The sequence below is a fragment of the Spea bombifrons genome, chromosome 3 (assembly GCF_027358695.1).
Source record: "Spea bombifrons isolate aSpeBom1 chromosome 3, aSpeBom1.2.pri, whole genome shotgun sequence".
Lineage (NCBI taxonomy): Eukaryota > Metazoa > Chordata > Amphibia > Anura > Pelobatidae > Spea > Spea bombifrons.
Genome location: NC_071089.1, coordinates 7416043 through 7434619, shown reverse-complemented (window position 1 = coordinate 7434619; position 18577 = coordinate 7416043). Strand labels below are relative to the sequence as shown.

The 18577-nt window shown below is 42.7% G+C and overlaps 2 protein-coding genes across 3 annotated transcripts in view; both read right to left on the bottom strand.

Moving 5' to 3' along the window:
• Window positions 1–6665, bottom strand: part of EPRS1 (glutamyl-prolyl-tRNA synthetase 1) — a 34683-nt gene extending 28018 nt beyond the window's left edge. Inside the window, exons 1-3 of the mRNA XM_053459662.1 lie at window positions 6547–6665; window positions 1853–1937; window positions 1404–1503 (exon numbers count right to left, since the gene is read on the bottom strand). Of these exons, the coding sequence (XP_053315637.1) occupies window positions 1404–1503; window positions 1853–1937; window positions 6547–6589 (228 nt within the window). The 5' untranslated portion in view covers window positions 6590–6665. The remainder of the gene's footprint in view (window positions 1–1403; window positions 1504–1852; window positions 1938–6546) is intronic.
• A 1351-nt stretch (window positions 6666–8016) lies between these two features.
• BPNT1 (3'(2'), 5'-bisphosphate nucleotidase 1) lies at window positions 8017–17186 on the bottom strand. Of its 2 annotated transcripts, XM_053459657.1 has the most exons (10): window positions 17095–17186; window positions 14238–14365; window positions 13811–13915; window positions 12637–12744; window positions 11873–11921; window positions 11241–11332; window positions 10325–10345; window positions 9957–10154; window positions 9487–9592; window positions 8017–8243 (listed from the first exon to the last, which is right to left on the bottom strand). In XM_053459657.1, exons 1-10 carry the CDS (start codon window positions 17153–17155, stop codon window positions 8095–8097), a joined length of 1017 nt encoding a protein of 338 aa, XP_053315632.1. In that variant the 5' UTR covers window positions 17156–17186; the 3' UTR covers window positions 8017–8094. The 2 variants fall into 2 exon arrangements, with proteins under 2 accessions (XP_053315632.1, XP_053315633.1); XM_053459658.1 differs by lacking the exon at window positions 10325–10345 and having other exon boundaries at window positions 8018–8243.
• Window positions 17187–18577: the final 1391 nt, after the last annotated feature.

The following is an 18577-nucleotide window of genomic DNA, read 5'->3' as shown; positions in this document are numbered from 1 at the left end:
TGCATTACTGATCCTTTCGGGGGGGGTTCGAGTGACGAAAATGTTGTTTTTGGACATTACAAACTTAAAAGTGGGCGACAAAGTGGGGACTGATTGTTCAAACAGAGGTGAAGCATCTCTTAACGTAAATAGAAACAGACCATTATCAAGCATATAATTGCCCATCTTTAACCCTTTGAGCGCCACGCCAATTTTCATTGTTTTTCTATATTTTACAGTTTCTGTATACAAATATTTTAGGGCAGCTTAATCTATTTTTTTTTTTTAAAACTTGCACCACATCACAGGATATAGTGAAAAAAGTACAAAAAAATAAAAAAAAGTCTCCTCCATTCGCTCCCCCAGCGAAAAATAAAGTAATTTTCATAAAAACCCAGACTCCTTAGTAAATGTATCTAATATGATTTAGAAGAGAAGGAGATATTGCAGATAAGAGCCTCCATAGCGCCACCACATAGGACATATAAAGTTGTCTGATATGTTCATGGCTGACGCCGAAAGGGTTAAAAAAAACTGGGCAATTCTGGAGCAACGATAAATGTTATACGGATCCAGCAGGACTATAAAGCGCTGTAAATAGCGGTTGCCGTTATCTAAAGACCTTTGTGATCGGCCGGGGCCGGGGAAGGATTCCAGCAGCTGAACCGACGTGGCAGGAGTATAAATATCCCCGCGCGCTTCCCAAAAAGAGAGCCTCCCTGATCTAACTGTATCCCCCCTCCCTGCTTAAAGAGAAACAGCGGGGAAAACTGCCAAACGTGCTTTCTTTTCTGCCAATTCCTAATGCGCGTTATCAGGTGTACCAAAAAACAAACAAAAAATTTAAATTAAATGATTAAATAAAAAGGCGACATATCGGATAAGCCACCACCTACTGCTTGCGGGCCATTATTATGTCATATTTAATTTTTTATTTACATTTATATTTTTCCAGCAAATATTCCTTAATTTCCCATCATCCCCTATAAACCCTCCTATTAGTTATAGAAGTAACCCTTTCCTATATACACGTGCATTGTCATAGCAGACCATTTACTTTATACAATTGTTCAGTAAAGCTGGCATCACAAATATCTTACAACAAGGCAGCAACGCAAATTTTCTTGCCGAATTATGACTTTTTTGGATGTTTTTTTTTTTATGTAACAAAATTTTATTTAACTCCCTATAATGCATGAGACAATACCTGTCTAGTAAGGAAAGGGTAAATTGATCTAAGTAGCAGCTCTGACAATATATCAAGCCCTAAATCCAGACATCGTATTAAAGATTCCGCACTCAAGCTCTTGGGGGATCTAGAACCGCCATGGTTCTGCTCAGCCGTACGACGGCTGAAAATCAGGGAAGCTGCAGCTCCACGACCGTTCAAGAGCCGCCTCTGTCCACGGGTTAGATGTTCATACCTCTGTCTGCTCCATTAGATTGGATCCAAATAATCCGGCATCGGGAACGACTCTGGCCAGGTATCGGATGATGGAGGTCACATCGGTGAATGAGACACCGCTAAAAAAAAAAAAATATATAAATATATATATATATAAAAAACATGATAGGATACAAGCATGTCAATATTTTACCAAATTCACTGTTCAGTTTCACCAGATTACCAAAAGCAGGGGCCGGACTACTTAATGGCTCAAATGAACCCGCGTATTTAGAGTCTTGAACGACCCTAGCGGGAGCTACAATTAGTCGTTTAGAATCTACGAGACATTATCCAACCTGCAACTCGACAATCATCCTAACGAAAGCATCTGAGGGCCGGAGGTTCCCCGACAGGCCCCGTTTGAGGACACTGAGCAGAAAGTGGCCGATCCTAACATAATAAAACAGGAGGGAGAGGATCGCTTACTCTGCCGCTCGAAGGACGGTCTCTTTCCCTTCCTCCACGCTGATCTGTATTCGGCCTTTCAGGTGTTCCAGGATCCACTGGACAGCTACAAACAAACAAACAAACAAACAGATTAATCTGGGGTCAAAGTAGCAAAGATAATAAATAATAATAATGTTTTTGGGGGGGGCAAACAAATTGCTACAAAAAATTAAATTTCTATATCATGCCTGATCAACGCTTATCAAAATATTTGTACCCTAAAGATAAATTCTTAAGATTGGTCCTGTCTCAAAAATAGCCTCGTCCATCACAATATACAGCAATGTAGGCTAGTGCTGACAAAAACCTGGAGGCAGCCATTGTCATGTGATATTTTGGGTGACTTTCCCGGGTCAAACACCACACCGAGCTGATGCTTTATGGCAATGCTAATGAGGTCCTTCCTCCATAGACTTCCATTAGTCAGTGCTTGGCTGGATGATTAAGATCGAGTCATTCTATTTTTACCCCAACCACAGGCAGTATGAGGAGGAGTCCGGGTGTTTGTCTAGTAGATTGGGCTCGGATAATGTCTAAAGTGCTTTTTAAGTTCTTTATAGAAAGCTGCAGCTCCAGAGCTGTAACTGTACATCCTCCGTCCGCTGCTTCTCTCCAGATTTGTCTGCAGGGAGTGAAAGCTTTGTTCATAGAGGGACTCTTTAGGACTCTCTGGAACTCCTGTGTTGGCCAACTATGGAGCAGGCTGGCGGTTAGCATCATGCGCATGGGGATTGCTGAGCAGGAGAGGCTTGGTTGTCTGAATCTAAGGAGCATTGGGCTTTTGGATGGAGACAAGTCTTGAGTCCCGGGCATACAGGACATTGCATTGATTTATATTGCGCCAGCAGATTCCGTAGCGCTGTTTCCACAGAGTCAGTAAAATAACTTAAAATTACAAACTGGGGCAACAGGAGAAGAGGTCCCTGATCCTGGGAGCTTACAATCCAGTTGGTGGTTGAGGGGGAACAGTAGGAGAGGACGGCTTGGATGGGGATGAGTTGGTTGGGTCCGGATGACCTGTAGAGGTTGTTGGCCGTTCAGATGACTCGATCAGGATGCTGGCTGAGAGTGTTAGGAAGAAAGCTTGTATGTTTCTCCAAGCTTTCAGAGAGCTTTTGAAAATTTGTGTACGAAGGAGAAAGTCTGACAGAGAAGCTGAAGCGGGGTGACCCTGAACTACTAACAAAGTGACGGCGGCTGGCCCATGAAAGTCGCCATTAATCTTATTCCGACATCCCCACCTAAACAACAACAACAATAATGATAATAATAATAAAGCAGAGTCGTCCCTTTAAAAAGAGCCCCAGCTTCCCCGCATCCGTTTCTCTTCATTGCATCTCATTACTGACCGGCTGCCAACCTCTCCGGCTCTGCGAAGAGAACACTTAAGCCCCGGCTGTTTCGCTCTCAAGGAACTCAGGATAGCGACGGGATTCTTTCCCAACCCGATACATATTAAAGGGGAAGTTCCATTGGGTAAAATACTTCTATTACTAAAAGGTAATGCTCTTAGCCTTGTTCAAGATCAAAGGAACATACAATCAAAACCAAGGAGAGTTATATTGCGGAGATGTGGAGATGGCGTCGTATAGTTTTAAGTTAAGGGTTTTTTTTTTAATCACTAAGAAACTGGACAGGCAGGGGGTCACATCATCAAAAAAGGCAGAAAAAAAAATGCGGGAACATGGATGGATTTTCGGTAAAGAGGATACGTTGCCATTCTCTACCGTAAGCAGTACATCGTGGCCCGCGATTAAACAGGACAGTGTCCCTTTAAGAAAAAAAAGCTCAATACAGCGCTGCATAGAAAATATGAATTGTGTCCTATTTAGTGACTACGGACCATTAGAGAATACAGATCAATATTACAATTCAATATCAGTTAATTCACGGTACAGAGAATGCAAACCGCCATCAGCCACATCGAATTACAGACCATATCCATTCACCCGAATGCATCTCCAGCAGGGTAATTAGCTTGGGGGGGCGCAAATGTATTTGGGGGGGGGTTCTGTAGAATCTGTTCATGCATTTCGAAAACGGACCACACAAAAACTTAAAGGGACTGCGTGGCAAAAGTGCCTACGATGGCTGGAGCACCCCTTAAGGAAGAGGGTTACCAAAATAGCAACGGAGAGACTGGAGATGTAAGAAAATGACCCAAGATACCCAAACAGGGGTGGCCACCCACTCAAAAAGTCCAGAAAGAGGGCTGAAAAAATACCGATATCTTGTTTATCAGTCGTAGTAAAACGGGACACAGAGCACCGGCTTACCCCTGTCAAGTAATCAATCACTCTCAAGTGAAGACCCCCCCGGCTTTTACTTGGAGGGTTTGATATTACACTTTGATTACAGTGTCCCCCCCAAAGAAGGAATCGCTATTACAATGGGGATTTTTTTTTTTGTAAAAAAAAAAATAAAAAAAAATGTAATTAAAAATAAGGTTTTATCCAAAAAAAAAAAAAAAAAGATTCCACATAATCCTCTGAATGCCATCAGTAATTATTCCGCCCAGAGCTCCATCAAAGCCGGTTGGGGAGCTGATGCAAGCTGCCTGTAACTTCCATCTGAATCACGCGATGCAATAACAAGAAAGGATTCAGAGAAAGTCCATTAGCAAACGCAAAAGCGTGACTTGGCCGACTCTCAGGACGCTCAGCCGGGATGTATTATGCATTAGATGGCCAATTAATTGTGTTCAGATCGATGCTCGCAGGAGGAAAGTAACGATGACCGGATATAGAAACGCCAAATGCGATCAAAGTGAATTCATCAGATCTGGCTTATCGGTTCCATTCTACATCATCCCGTCTCCGGAATTATTTTAAAGAGGAGGAAAAATATATTTTTCTCCTTGAGCATAACCTCCAGCACTGTATACGATACAGCCCCCCACCCCTTGCACTGTAAACGTAACCCCCACCCCTGTATACAGTAATGTCGGGTTTTTATCTCATTTTGCTCCAATAAACTCCATGTGATATTTTGGTTGACTCTCCCAGCACAAACACCACACTGAGCTAAGGCTTTATGGCAATGCTAATGAAGTCCGCTCCTCCATGGACTTTCATTAGTCAGGCAGAGTATTTAAGACTGAGCCATTCTATTGTTTCCCACAGGCAGTATAATAATATTTAAAAACTATATCAGATCTCATTTATCCGTTTTAGGCGATAATACAAATAATAATATTCGGAATAATAATCAGCATAACATGTCTACTATTATCCACCTGACAACAGTATGACATCATCATGACATCATATTACTAACGTGAGGTCAGACGTATTACAGTTTACCATCAAGCACCAATTTTAAGACTCGGGAAGCGGTAGAGGGTAATACAGCGATGGGATTTAAACATGCGCGGGATAGACATCCGGCTCCTGAATCTAAGACGGGACCAACGACTGATTAAGATCTGAGTCTTAAAAGCAGAATATAAGTCAATATTAAAATTGTGGTATTAGTTATTTATTGTACAACTGTCTGGAATACATATAGAATGCAAACTACCACTAGCAGTATAAAATCCCTTAATACATCCATCGCTAGCGCCCTGGGAATAATAAGCACTTACCTGCAAGGTCCTTAACCCTTTCAGTCCTGAGCTTAGAGGTAGAGATTAAATAGAGTTCAAGACTGGGGTAAAAAGGTACTTTGTAAAGATCAAAGTATTATCTCAGGGATGACAGCGGAAGGCGAGCCATTAACGTACACTTTTCTTTATAAAACAGACAATACGGGGAGAGCGTATAAACACGAGACGCTCAGACACTCCCTACACGATGACAGCAGCCCTTAGAAACGCAACCGAGCCAGCTGTACAAACGCATGCGAAACCAACGCAGGCTCGATTCACTAAACGGGGTATGTTTTTATCCAGAATATCCCTACAGACTTTAAATGCAATGGAAGATAGAATCTGATGGCAGATCGGCCCCATTCAGCCCCCATCTAGTCTGCCCGTTTCTCCGGCTGTAAAGACTCAAACCTTAATCGGTCGTTGGTCTCGTCTTAGATTCAGGAGCCATATGCCTATCCCATGCATGTTTACATCCTATCGCTGTATTAGTATCTACCACTTGGGTTGGGAGGCTCTTCCATTTATCTACCACCCTCTCAGAAAAGTAAAACTCCCTTACATTCCATCTAAGCTTCTAGTATTATATTAGGATCTCTTGTAACATTTCTCCTGCCTTGAAATAAACTCCTGTACTTTGTTAAATCTCTTTAAGTATTTAACTATTTCTATCACCCCCCTTCTCTCCTCCATGCTGCTCCAGATGCTGGCTGCTTCCTCTTAACCTTCACCAGCATCTTAGAAACGATACAACATGCTGGGCCAGGGAGACGCCAGCTCTGTGATGAAACGGATTATAAAGGGATCTCACCTTAACCTCTGATTATAGATAAGGAAAGCACTAGTGTTTGGATGATTTGCCCCAGAGAGGTGAATGGGGCAATATACAGCTAGGGGGACACAGTGAGTAATATAGCAAAAAGAGACCCATATGAGACAAGCTGCCATAAAGAAACATGGCTCCCAGCACACAGGGCTGTCACATGTGAAATGCCCCAAGCCTGAGTATACGGAGTGCAATGACGCTACTGAGCCAGCAATGAGGTGGGGGCATGAGACACAAGCAGGGGCAGTAAGCTGCCATTACCGAGTGGGGGGCCGCCGTTGCTGAAGGTGAGGGTGAGCGCCATTCCGCCGCTGATGTTGATCCCAGGGGCTGCCACGAAGCTCCCGACTGAATGAGAAAGAGCAACTTCCGGTTCACAGCAAAACAGCAGAGCCTTCTGCCAGGCTAGCCACGCCCACTACTCTCAGGACTTCCGAGGGCTGAGTTGACGGCCATCATTGTTTTGGGCAGGAACAGATTCACTTAAGGGAAGTCACCATTTAAAGTATGGGCATTCAGCGGTTTTCAAGGTACAAGGAGTCATCGTGACAGCTTGGAAGTGCGTGCTGGTACGGCAAGGCGGCATCTTAAGTTCGGGCAGGCCTGGGCGATACGTTTCATCATTTAGTATTGATTAAATGAGGGTGCAGATAAGGCTCGTGTAGATTTTATTTTGTTGTGTGAAGTTTCTTCGCTCATTGAATCATATTGTCTGCAGTGCAGGGGTTTATTTTGATGGGGAAGAGTCTCTGGACCCGAATACATCATAGTGTCTAAATGTTTAGCCCAAGGTGATGTTTTTTGGGGGGGCAACATCCTTAAAGCATGTCACGTAATCTTCTGGGATCTCGGTGGACTCATTTTCGTATGGCCCTTTTTTCCGCCGATGTCGTCCAACGAAATTGGAGACACATTTCAGAGTGTAGTTTTGTCTCTAGTATATAGAACGGGATATTTATAGCTAACCCAGGCAGCAGATCCTTTAAAGGAACAGTGACATAAATGATGCAATAACTCATTCTGATTACAGGGCTTATTCCAGAAACTGCACTGAACAAATATGTTATAACATTACAGATAGTAAATTAAATCTGAACACTTTGTTTTTACATATTAACCCCTTAAGGACCATGTCCCCTAAGGACATCATGTTTAGATGTAATTTTTTCCTCACCCATTTAGTGAACCCACCCAAGTTATATATTGTTTTTTTCAGATACCATTTTTTGATCATATCATGACATCCCCCCCACGCTGTATACAGTAGCAACCCCCCAGCACTGTATACAGTAATATACCCCCCCAGCACTGTATACAGTAATATACCCCCCCAGCGCTGTATACAGTAATATACCCACCCACCCCCAGCGATGTATACAGTAATGTCACCAACAGAAACCTGGTTTTATCTCATTTTGTTCCAATAAACTCTTTGTCCGCAGACTTGGAGGCCGCCATTGCTGTCAGTCATGTGATATTTTGGGTGACTTTCCCTGGTGAACACCACACTGAGCTGATGCTTTATGGCAATGCTAACGAAGTCCCTTCCTCCATAGACTTTCATTAGTCAGTTTCCAGCTGGGTGATTAAGACTGAGCCATTCTGGTTTTTCCCACAGGCAGTATGATAAGTATTTGTTTAGTAGATCGGGGCTCAGATAACTCATACAAATGGCTGATGCTCAGAGGCCTAAACACGTATTTTACAAAAACTAGAACGTTAGAGAGAAAAACAGCAAATATTTTTGAAAACTTTTTTTAATCTGATACTAGAAATAAAAAAAATAAAATGGCGGGGGGTGGGTCTCCATTAAGGTACCAGAGCCTGCTTCACGGAGTCTGGCACACGGGACGCGTAGTAGTTGAAATTCCTGAGGGCTGCAAGGACTCCGGCTGAATTCATGTGTTTCACATCCTTCTGGTACTCAAATGGGTTTCCATGGATATCGGTGAGTTTGCCTACAAAATACCGAGCAGAAGGAACAAAAACGAAGGAATAAAAACAAAGGAACAGTATAACATCACGTGCGGACACAGCAAGAACGCAGCATAAATAAAAAACAAAAAGGGGTAAAAACTATTTAAAAAAATTATGAAATATTACAATATCTATATCTGTACATTGTGCTTGCCGATTGGCTTGCACAATGTATAGATCAAAAAGTATTTTCTCGAGAAATCAAGTGGCTCAGTTTATTTATGCAAGGATATAAATATATAAATATGACGTTTTTGTCGTTAATGCCGAGCTCAGCGATGTTCTAGCGCTACTTGGGGTTCTGCTTGTTTTTGGCATTTAAGTTACTAAAGTCATTTGGACGGCTTTATTCTCGAGACTACAAAGGGAAGCCGTAAATCCTGGTTGGCTGAGGATCATGGGATTGAGTGCAGTAGTTTTGTCAGTAAAGCAGCCAACACCCTAAAGGTTTAGCACAATGGAAACCCCGCGATTTTAATTTCAGCCCGAGGCGCAGAACGTCCGATGAGAATGTAAAGCGGGGATGGGCGCCAAGCTCTTGGTGGAAGAGCCACACTTTTCCCCCCCCCAGGTCCAAAGGGGATTTGCAATATCTCCCTTCCTCCCCCAAAATGGCCAGCAGGAGGGACGGATCTCCTCGGAGCCTCATGTTCTGAAGAGGTGAACCAGCGAAGGGGTAATGGCGGCCAGAATGCCATCCCACCCCTACCATCAACAAGCCAAATCCTAATTTTTCCGCAACATTTTTATGATATTAAATAAAAATATATCTACATTTATAAAAATTCATTGGGACATGTGCAAAAAAAAAAAAAAAAAAACCCTGAAAAATGTATATAAGGGGTCTTTGCAACACCCCCCCCCCAGTTATGTCCCATGTGAGAGATGTGTTTGGCCAAATCATCTCTATTCTGTCGTCTCTATTTTGGGGTATTATCGATAGCAGCATCTACCCTTTCATATTATTATATAAATATTATTATAAAGCACCGACAGATATCGCAGCGCTGTACAAAGATGAAGAGGTTACAGATGACGACAAGTACAATACAACTATTGACCTACAGATACAAGAGGAATGAAGGGCCCTGTTCCCACGGTAACTTACATGATCAGTTACATGATCCTACGCTGGCAGAGCAATGGTTAAGCTGCTGCAGGTCAATGACACGAAAGCTATAGAACGAGATCATGAAAAGCTGATCAGTGGTTACATGGACTCACCTCCCACCGCATGCAGAATCGCCTCTGGCGCACACGTGTCCCATTTCTTGCAACCAGGACTGGCAAAGACGTACGCGGACGCCTGGCCTTCGATGAGCTGGATGATCTGCAGACGATATTTAGTACAATGTAACACACAATGACGAAAATTAAAAAGTACTCCATCCCTGCATGAACTAAAAGGAAGTTTTGGTTAACTGAGAAGGTGGTAGATAAATGCAACAGCCTCCCAGCAGAAGTGGTAGGGGGTAATACAGTGAGGGAATTTAAACATGCATGGGATAGGGATATGCTCCCGGAATTCAAGATGGGACCAATGACTGATTAAGGTCTGAATCTCCACATCAGGAAAATTGTGCAGAGTAGATGCGGCTGAATTGGAACCTTGAGTATGGATTTAATATTATTTTTTATTATTAATATTATTTTTCTTTTATTATTAGTTTTTTGAGCCGCCCTTTCGCACTCACCTTGTTTCCGGCTCCTCCGACGCGGATGACTTTATCCGGGTTAATGGCGGCGATGCAGTCGTTCACCTGTTTGCTGCTGTGAGAGCGAGTGGTGGTTATAATGTGTGTCCCATCGGGCACTTCCTTCAGCTCAAACCCAAACGCTCCGACGCCCAGGACGCCCCAAATCGTTCTTCCCAGCACGGCATCGTTGCCCGCCTGTAGAAACACGACGAAACATTAAGCCGTTTGCCCCACGGACACGTCGGGTTGTAGATAATCATTAAAAAAGCATTTATGCCCTCATTGCTTTCAGGAATGAGTGAAGCGTATTCCGCTGGCTTCACTCTCCCTTAAATCCAAGAAGCGTTTCCCTCTGCTTCACTTACCAGGCGACGGCCTCCTGACATCTACCGGTTATAGGAAGACAGAAGAAAGGGAAGAGAATGGAGAGGAAAGAACAAGGAGTAGCATTAAAAGAGGAGAAAACATTGAAAAAGCCAACCATGGCCAAAGTATTATCTGCATTTTTAAATATAGTCAAAGGGTGGTCAAAATTGCCCTGTATTACCCATTGTACAGCGCTACGGAATTTGATGGCGCTATTTAAAACAATCAATAATAATATTAATGGAATTAGATCAATGCTTGAACCTATTTTTATATACTGGTATTTTATTTGTAATTCCTCTTGTGGCCACCAGGGGGAGGACGTACAACAACATTTCCATAATGACCGGATACAATGTGGCGGATGATCATACCTGGGAACTTTCTGTCTCCCGGTACCGACAGCCCCCTTGTGGGATGCGGTAGGGGGGTCCCACTGACGTCGGTGGACGGTATTTATAATGGGGAGGTGGGTAGGGAGAGTGGCGTGCCACGACGCCGCTCCCGGAGAGTTCCCAGGTATATGATGACACTGTCAGTGTGGATACGCGCGGCCACAAACTACTTTTTTCTGCTCCCGAAGAATATACCTGGTTGCACGCTGTAGCTCCCAATCTGCCAATGGCCAGTCTGGGCCCGGGGCCAGGACAGATACATGCGAGTTTTAGACGGGACCGACACACAAATGTCCCCGGGGCCATTTTATTACTGGGCAGCTTGGTTGGACTTTCTTTCTCCTCCTTGGCCGAGAGAAACACACAGGCACAGACAGGTGCCCTTCGAAACATATACAAGGGTAGGAGTTCAAAGCAGTGGCAGACATGTCAGTAAATACCTCACAGGCACCACGAGCCTTGCCACCTACCCCAGCTTTCCTGTTTTTTTTTTCTACCCCTGGCTATTAACAGGGCTTACCTGGTAGTTATAATAAGGTTGGTTTATCACCCCAGCGATGGCCTTTCCTTCATATGCAATCCCGATCAGGACTGTTACATGATCCAGGAGCCCTACAGAAGCGAAGAGACAAGGCCATGCTTAATGCATTGTGCAAGAAGATGGGCCGATGCTGCCTTCTCACTTGGCTGAAGCCCCCTGGCCGGATCAGCGGGGGGTGCTAACTGGCTCGCCAGTTCTACACGACAGTCCCTGCGTGTTCTGCAGTTTCCCTCCATGCATTTGCAGAAGGGACGCCACGAAAATTTGAAGGGAGCACACAGCTATCATTTGCTTTAAAGTGCTGGAGTGTCCCTTTAAACTGAATATTTTTCCTAAAAGCTCCCAATCCCCCTTAGTAAATTTGTCCAATAGGTGTCGCCGTACATATATGTAATTTGCACACGCAGCCCATGAAGGTCACAATACACAATAACACACCAGTCCATTTTATGTTGGGTTTTCTTTTAAATTCATTTTTAGAAAACATTCCCCCCCCTCTATTTTTTTTTTTTTGGGGGGGGGGGACTTGTGACCTCACTATTCCTACTATCAGCATTTAGCCTGACACCTATACTTTAACCCTTTAAAAACGCAAAGCATTGTAAACCAACCTTCTGTATATTCTTTAGTTCCATCCAGGGGGTCTACCCATACCACCAGCTGAAGAACAAAAGCACATCATTCATTTAATACGCATTTTAAAATATATTTATATTTAATACATTTAAAGCTTAAAGTTGGACAGATTGAAAATGGTTAAACCTACTATGGTGTATACCGGTCTAGACCTAGGGCGGCGAATCCATTAAATAATCTAAAAAGGTCTCAGATATATTCGTTCTACAGATTCAGACTCATCTAGGCTTATATTCAAACTCTGTCTATGTATGAACGTTGCCATTAATGTAAAGCTTATTTCGCTGCTTTCCTTGGTCGACATTGCTCTGCGGGGCATTAATGAGGGTTAATATCTTATAGACAATCCAAGTATTCTAGACAATCAAAGGATTAAGTGGAGTAACCATAAAAGAAGCAAGGCCAGTGATCATTAGTGATCTCATTTTGCTAATCTGTATGTCCTGAAGTCATTGAGGGGAATGAACCTTATACATTATCTTATGGACTCTGCCTCTGAATGCCGGGATACTACATCAAGATACCGTATCTGGGATTAATACTCTTTAACTTGCTGTTAGAGCTTCAGATTAGAAGTATCTGATCATTGTCTTTATGTTGAGATATATATATATATATATATTTTTTTTTATTATTATTATTATTATTATTATTTTTTCGAAGCCAGAAAATTATTTGCCGTTCATTGCCATCGTCCATCAGGGGGAATAATGAAATCATCTCCGTGCAATCAGCTTACCTCTTCCTCTTTGATGTTAGTATATTGAGGCGGACAGGGATATTTTAGAACGTCCTCGGATTGCCCCAATTCAATGAGTCCGTCTTCTACTTCTTCATACGGAAGGTCCTATGAAAAGTTACAGATTTCTTAATACCAGTTACAATTTTTTATCATTATTATTAATTATTATCCGCAAATAGGTGGATGTAGAACTTAAATAATGAAGAAAATGTAAGACAAAAAGGGGAATAGGTGCACAAATATTATGATATACACTGTTCAAAAGTTTGGGGTCACTCAGCTGTTTCCATAGAAAACAAGACATTTTCTGGCTGGTAACATAATTACAAAAGGGTTTTCTAAATTAGCCTTTTACTCTTAAACTTGGATCAGCGAACACAACGTGCCATTGGAACCCAGGAGTGATGGGAGTGATAAAGGGCCATTGGAACCCAGGAGTGATGGGAGTGATAAAGGGCCATTGGAACACAGGAGTGATGGGAGTTATAAAGGGCGATTGGGACACAGGAGTGATGGGAGTGATAAAGGGCCACTGGGACACAGGAGTGATGGGAGTGATAAAGGGCCATTGGAACACGGGAGTGATGGGAGTGATAAAGGGCCATTGGAACACAGGAGTGATGGGAGTGCTAAAGGGCCATTGGAACACAGGAGTGATGGGAGTGTTAAACGGCCATTGGAACACAGGAGTGATGGGAGTGATAAAGGGCCATTGGAACACAGGAGTGATGGGAGTGATAAAGGGCCTCTGTACGCCTATGAAGAGATTCCATTAAAAATCAGCCATTTCCAGCTACAATAGTCATTTAGAACATTAACCCCGTCTGCGCTGGAGTTCTCATCCATTTTATTTTATTTTAATGGAAAAAAGAAGGATATTGCCAAGTGCCCCCCAACATTTGAACAATAGCGTATATACACCCATTAGGAAACATCCAAATATAAGGTATAAGGTACAAGAATACCAGATTATTGACTAAAATATCTTTGGGGCTCCTGAACCATTTTCAAAACTTTAGCATTTAGCGATTTTTTGATGCTTTAGGGTTTAAAACGAATCGTTTTTTCAAGGTCTGACTCTAGACCCGAGGTTCCACGCATTTTAGGGGGTTACCCAATGCTTGGTCAATCTAGAACACTCGGGAATCGTTCCACCTGTGGGAGATCTCACCTCTTCTCCAATTAATGTTATTTGGGGAAACTTTTTTGCCAGGGACGAGCATATACTTTGTTGCACGAGCCGGTCAGCTGCAGTCTGTAAGTCATTTGCCCCGGTCTGAAAGAAATAAGATACCCAGTTAATTATTATTATTTTTATTATTAATTATTATTATTACATTTTCCCCCTAGTTTATTGCTCAACCTACTGAAACACAACAGGCAATAATTTAACATAAAAAAATGAGCTATACATTCTCCAAGCTTCAAACAAATGTATCAATCAAGGCAAGTATTGCTTCATGAGATTGAAGACGATATATTTGCGCATGGGCACTCTGCTTACTGGTACAGAGATGTAAGCAAACATTGATATCTCATTCTAAACAATTGGTAGGAATATGGAAAAATGACTTAAGTTGCGTCTATAAATCGTGTACCTTTTCCACGATACCCAGATCTCCACCACTCATAATATTCCTGACAATCACTCCAGATTTCTCGGCCACTGAGTAAGCGGTGGCCACCAGCCTCATCAGTACATTAGGAGTCGAAGACATGTTGATCGCTAAAACAGAATAAATAAGGTTAAGGAAAAGTACATTATTAAACACTATATACCAGAAATATATTACCAGTGCCGACTAGGTGGACCACATTTAGGTCTGAGAGGAAGAGCCTCATGGTTGACATAGACATCTGCAGAAGGTGCAAGAGAAAGGACTTGTTCCTCAAAAATCACTTGACAATGCTGTGTATGCCTCATCCCTTGGATAGGGCTAATGTTTTGCCCCCATCCATCTCTGTGGACCCCCATGCTGATGGCCCCATCCTCTCATATACATGCTCTCCCCACCATGAAGGACTGTCCTGGCTTGGCCGGTTGGGGAGAGATCTCCCTTTTAAGCATTGACTATTTGTCCTAGGCTGGATCACGCCACCGTCCTGGCACCAGTATGGCAGGAGGCCACCAAGCATGGAGAACACAACTGGTGACAGAAGAATGAATTCACAAAGTCTGCACTAAACACAAACATACACATCAGTTGCCCATAAGGTGGCATTTCCATTGGCTTCATATTATGAGTCCATCATATTTTCTTCCTCAACAATTAAAGTGCACGTGGCTCTTTTCTCCAGATTAGATTGAACGTGGTACAACTTGGGGTTTAGGGAATTCATTCACACAACGTAACAATAAAACAATGCAGGGATTGTTTATCAGTCATTCGTAAGAGAACCAAATCGCTGCGCGCCGCTCGCTAATTTACCTGGATGAGGGCCATGCCACGCGTGTCACTGACACGCAGATAAAGACCTGCCGGATAATCTGCTCGCTGGCTCTCCTTACCTTTGGCCTACCCAAGAAAAGCCCTGACTCACAATGACAACAATTGTCGGGATCGGCAGTCAGCCCAGGTCATGGTTTATGCAGTTTATAGGGATCAACGGCCCTGGAAGCTTCTCCAAAGGAGTTCTAATAGTCGGCGATCCGGCAGCCATCACCACGTACACACCTGCCGGTTACACTAACCCCTCAAAAACCCAACAGCACTGTATTTACTGTAATTTCACAGACAATAGGGCATGGCAATGCATATTCAGCACTGTCCGCTAGGCCCTGACTGTGTGACTCAATATGTAGTCACTTTAAACTATTACTATTCAGATGGTCCTGATGGGTGATTAAGACCAAGATATACCATTGCTTAACACAAGTATCAGGTACGAAAAGAGCTTTGTAGATTTATCTAGTGGTCTGGGCTAGAAAAAAACAGTGCTACACACACATATGTGGCTGTAGACTATTAGTAAGGGATACCAGTAATAAAAAAAATAAAATAAAATAAAAAACATGGCGGACTTTGTCGTTTTTTAACACCGGCCTCTTGCAGCAGCAGCAGGCACAGTGCCTGGCCACCTCTTTCTAATGTAAAGCTTCTTTTAGTTGGGAGCGAGGCAGGTTAAAGGCATTATTAAGAAAATAAAGCATGTAGCACAGGCACGGTTTTGCGCTCTATTGATTAGATTACACCAGGTAACACAAGACGGGCTACGTTACAACACTTTTATCATTGTTCCATTATATTAGTCCCCATTTCAACAAGAGGTAACGTGACGCCGGTGTGAGAGAGAAAACCAGAATTCAGAGTCCAGATCCACGGCCCAGATATGTTGGAGACCCAACGACTGCATCACATAGACCCATTCGGCCCCCGTCTAGTCACCCGCTTCTCCCGCTGTAAAGACACAAACCTTAATCAGTCGTTGGTCTCGTCTTAGATTCAGGAGCCATATGCCTATCCAATGCTTGTTTAATCCCCTCACTGTATTAGCTTCTACCACTTCTGCTGGGAGGATGTTTCTCTTATCTACCACCCCCTCAGTAGATAACTTGGGGCCCTCTACCCCATGATTTTTGAGTATGCTGCTTAATAATAATAAAGTATATTTGTAGATAGAGCTGTCATAATTTTTTTCTTTTTGGAGAATTTTAGGAATCTGTGATTCTACTATTATTTACAAGTCAGCCTACGGTGAAATGGGTTAATAATTACTGGCTCCCTGGGATTACAGACAAAGTAGATACAATGTTTTATGTATAACTTAAAATACAAGCAAAAAAAAAAAACTCAGGTTATACACGTATCAAACATTGCTGCAAAAACAGACAGCCGTCTGCACAAAGGAAGAAACAGGGATTGCACAATCTGTGAAGTTTTAACCTTCATCTTAAAGACTGCAAGTTAGCAGCAGAGATCAGAAATATACCATTTTTACATCAAGAAATGCATTTTCAATTATTTTTAACATTTTTGTTTCCTTATTATAAATTATTAATGTTTTTTTTATGTGTAATTATTTTTAACATTTTTTAAATAGTTTTTTTTTTAAGATTATAATTTGTAATTATTTTTAATGTCTTTTTTTTTCCCACCAAGATTATGATAATGTATTTGAAGTGAGTATGTATGACATCATTTGTTAACGTGTAACTTTTTAAACAAGGTCATAATATTTTGTAAGCCTTAAAAGACCCGAATTAAATATTTCGGGATCCTTAAGGAGACCTATATTACATAGCAGCTGTACCTGCCCTTAAGTGACCTGTGATGATAGCCCGCGAGCATAATCCCATTGTACAGCGCCGCAGAATATGATGGCGCTATGTAAAACAATAAATAAGAATAATGTTTGAGAAAATATTAACGTTTGAAATGCACACATCTGTGACCTCACCCAATGACATCATCGCCCCCATGCCAGCTCCTAGGCCGTATATGGTGGGGCACTTACCTGCGCGGCGGATCTGGCAGACAGAAGCGGCTCCCAGTAAGTGGCGAGCGGCAGCGATCATCGCTTTATGTACTCAGCGCCCTGCAAGCCACTTCCTGGTCTCACAACGTCTCTGCTGGGTCCTAGAAAGACCAGATTAGCCGCTGACATAGAAACGGAGAATCTACCGGCAGATCGGCCCCATTCGGCCCCCGTCTAGTCTGCCCCCCGTTTCTCCTGCTCAAAGACCTTAATCAGTTGTTGGTCTCGTCTTAGATTCAGGAGCCGTATGTCTATCCCACGCATGTTTAAATCCCCTCACTGTATTAGCCTCTATCACTTCTGCTGGGAGGTTGTTCCATTTATCTACTACCTTCTTGGTAAAGTAAGCGTGTTCTTTCAAATCTTACAATTAAACAATTTCTAAGAGTCCGCCTTGGGATCGACTTAAGAATATTAACAGCTCTTGAAACAAGCCCTCTTGGAGTGAAAAGCATATTTTTTGTATTATTTAGACCCGTATTTATTCTATGTAGCAGATTTAAAGGGACAAATTACTGTCTCTGGTAGCGCCAGCAAAGAATAATGCACATTAATCTACTTTAAAAGGAATAAATAATAATAATAATAATAACCTTTTGGAGAAGCTGCAGCTCCACTCCTCCTCTGTAGTCTGACAATTCTCAACACTGATTGGCTCCTTGATGCAGCCAATGAGTGGCAGGAAAGCGTTCTCATTTACAATTCAACCTCCCAAAAAATATGTCTCAATGAATCAAAGATTAATTCAAAGATGAATGAATATTAAATTGCTGAATATTTAATTTGTATAAAGGATTGATGAATGTGGGGCAGTGCGAGGTCTGCATTCGGTACCATACAGTATAGAATAACATTATTCGGGGGATCATTGGGCAAATGCCTGGTGGGCTGCTGGCCGATAGCCCCCACCGTGCGCCGCTTACCGGATCCGCCGCTCCAGCCTTTCAGCCTCCCTTACGTCATCAGGCCTCAAGTGCCAACACAGAAAATATTAAATATGCCAAATCTATATGTATTCATTATAAAAAGTGGGGGCTGGCATACAGCAAGCTATGTAGTCTACACACTTTCTTGGGGTACTATAGTACGAATACATTATGAAATGAGGTTTCTGCCCCACAGAGCTTACACTCTTCTTCAAGCTTTGGGGTGTAATCCATCTACATTAGTAGCAGTCATCAGAGTTCACATATGAAGACATATCACATAGGGCTTTAGCTCACGTGTTAGACGCGGGAACATGTTTTTTTTTAAATGTAAACCACAGCAGAGTAAGTGTTGAGAAGGTTTTATCATTAAAGTAAGCTGGGCATGATGGGAGTTGTAGTCAGAGAGCAGGCAGCCGTGGCGGAAACAGGACTGCAGGCAGGGTGCTCATGGTGTATGTGTTTGAAGCACACGCTGCCAGCAGAGCAGTTTATGGAACGCGTTTCCGAGATGTTTGTCCCTCGCGGCTCCCCGT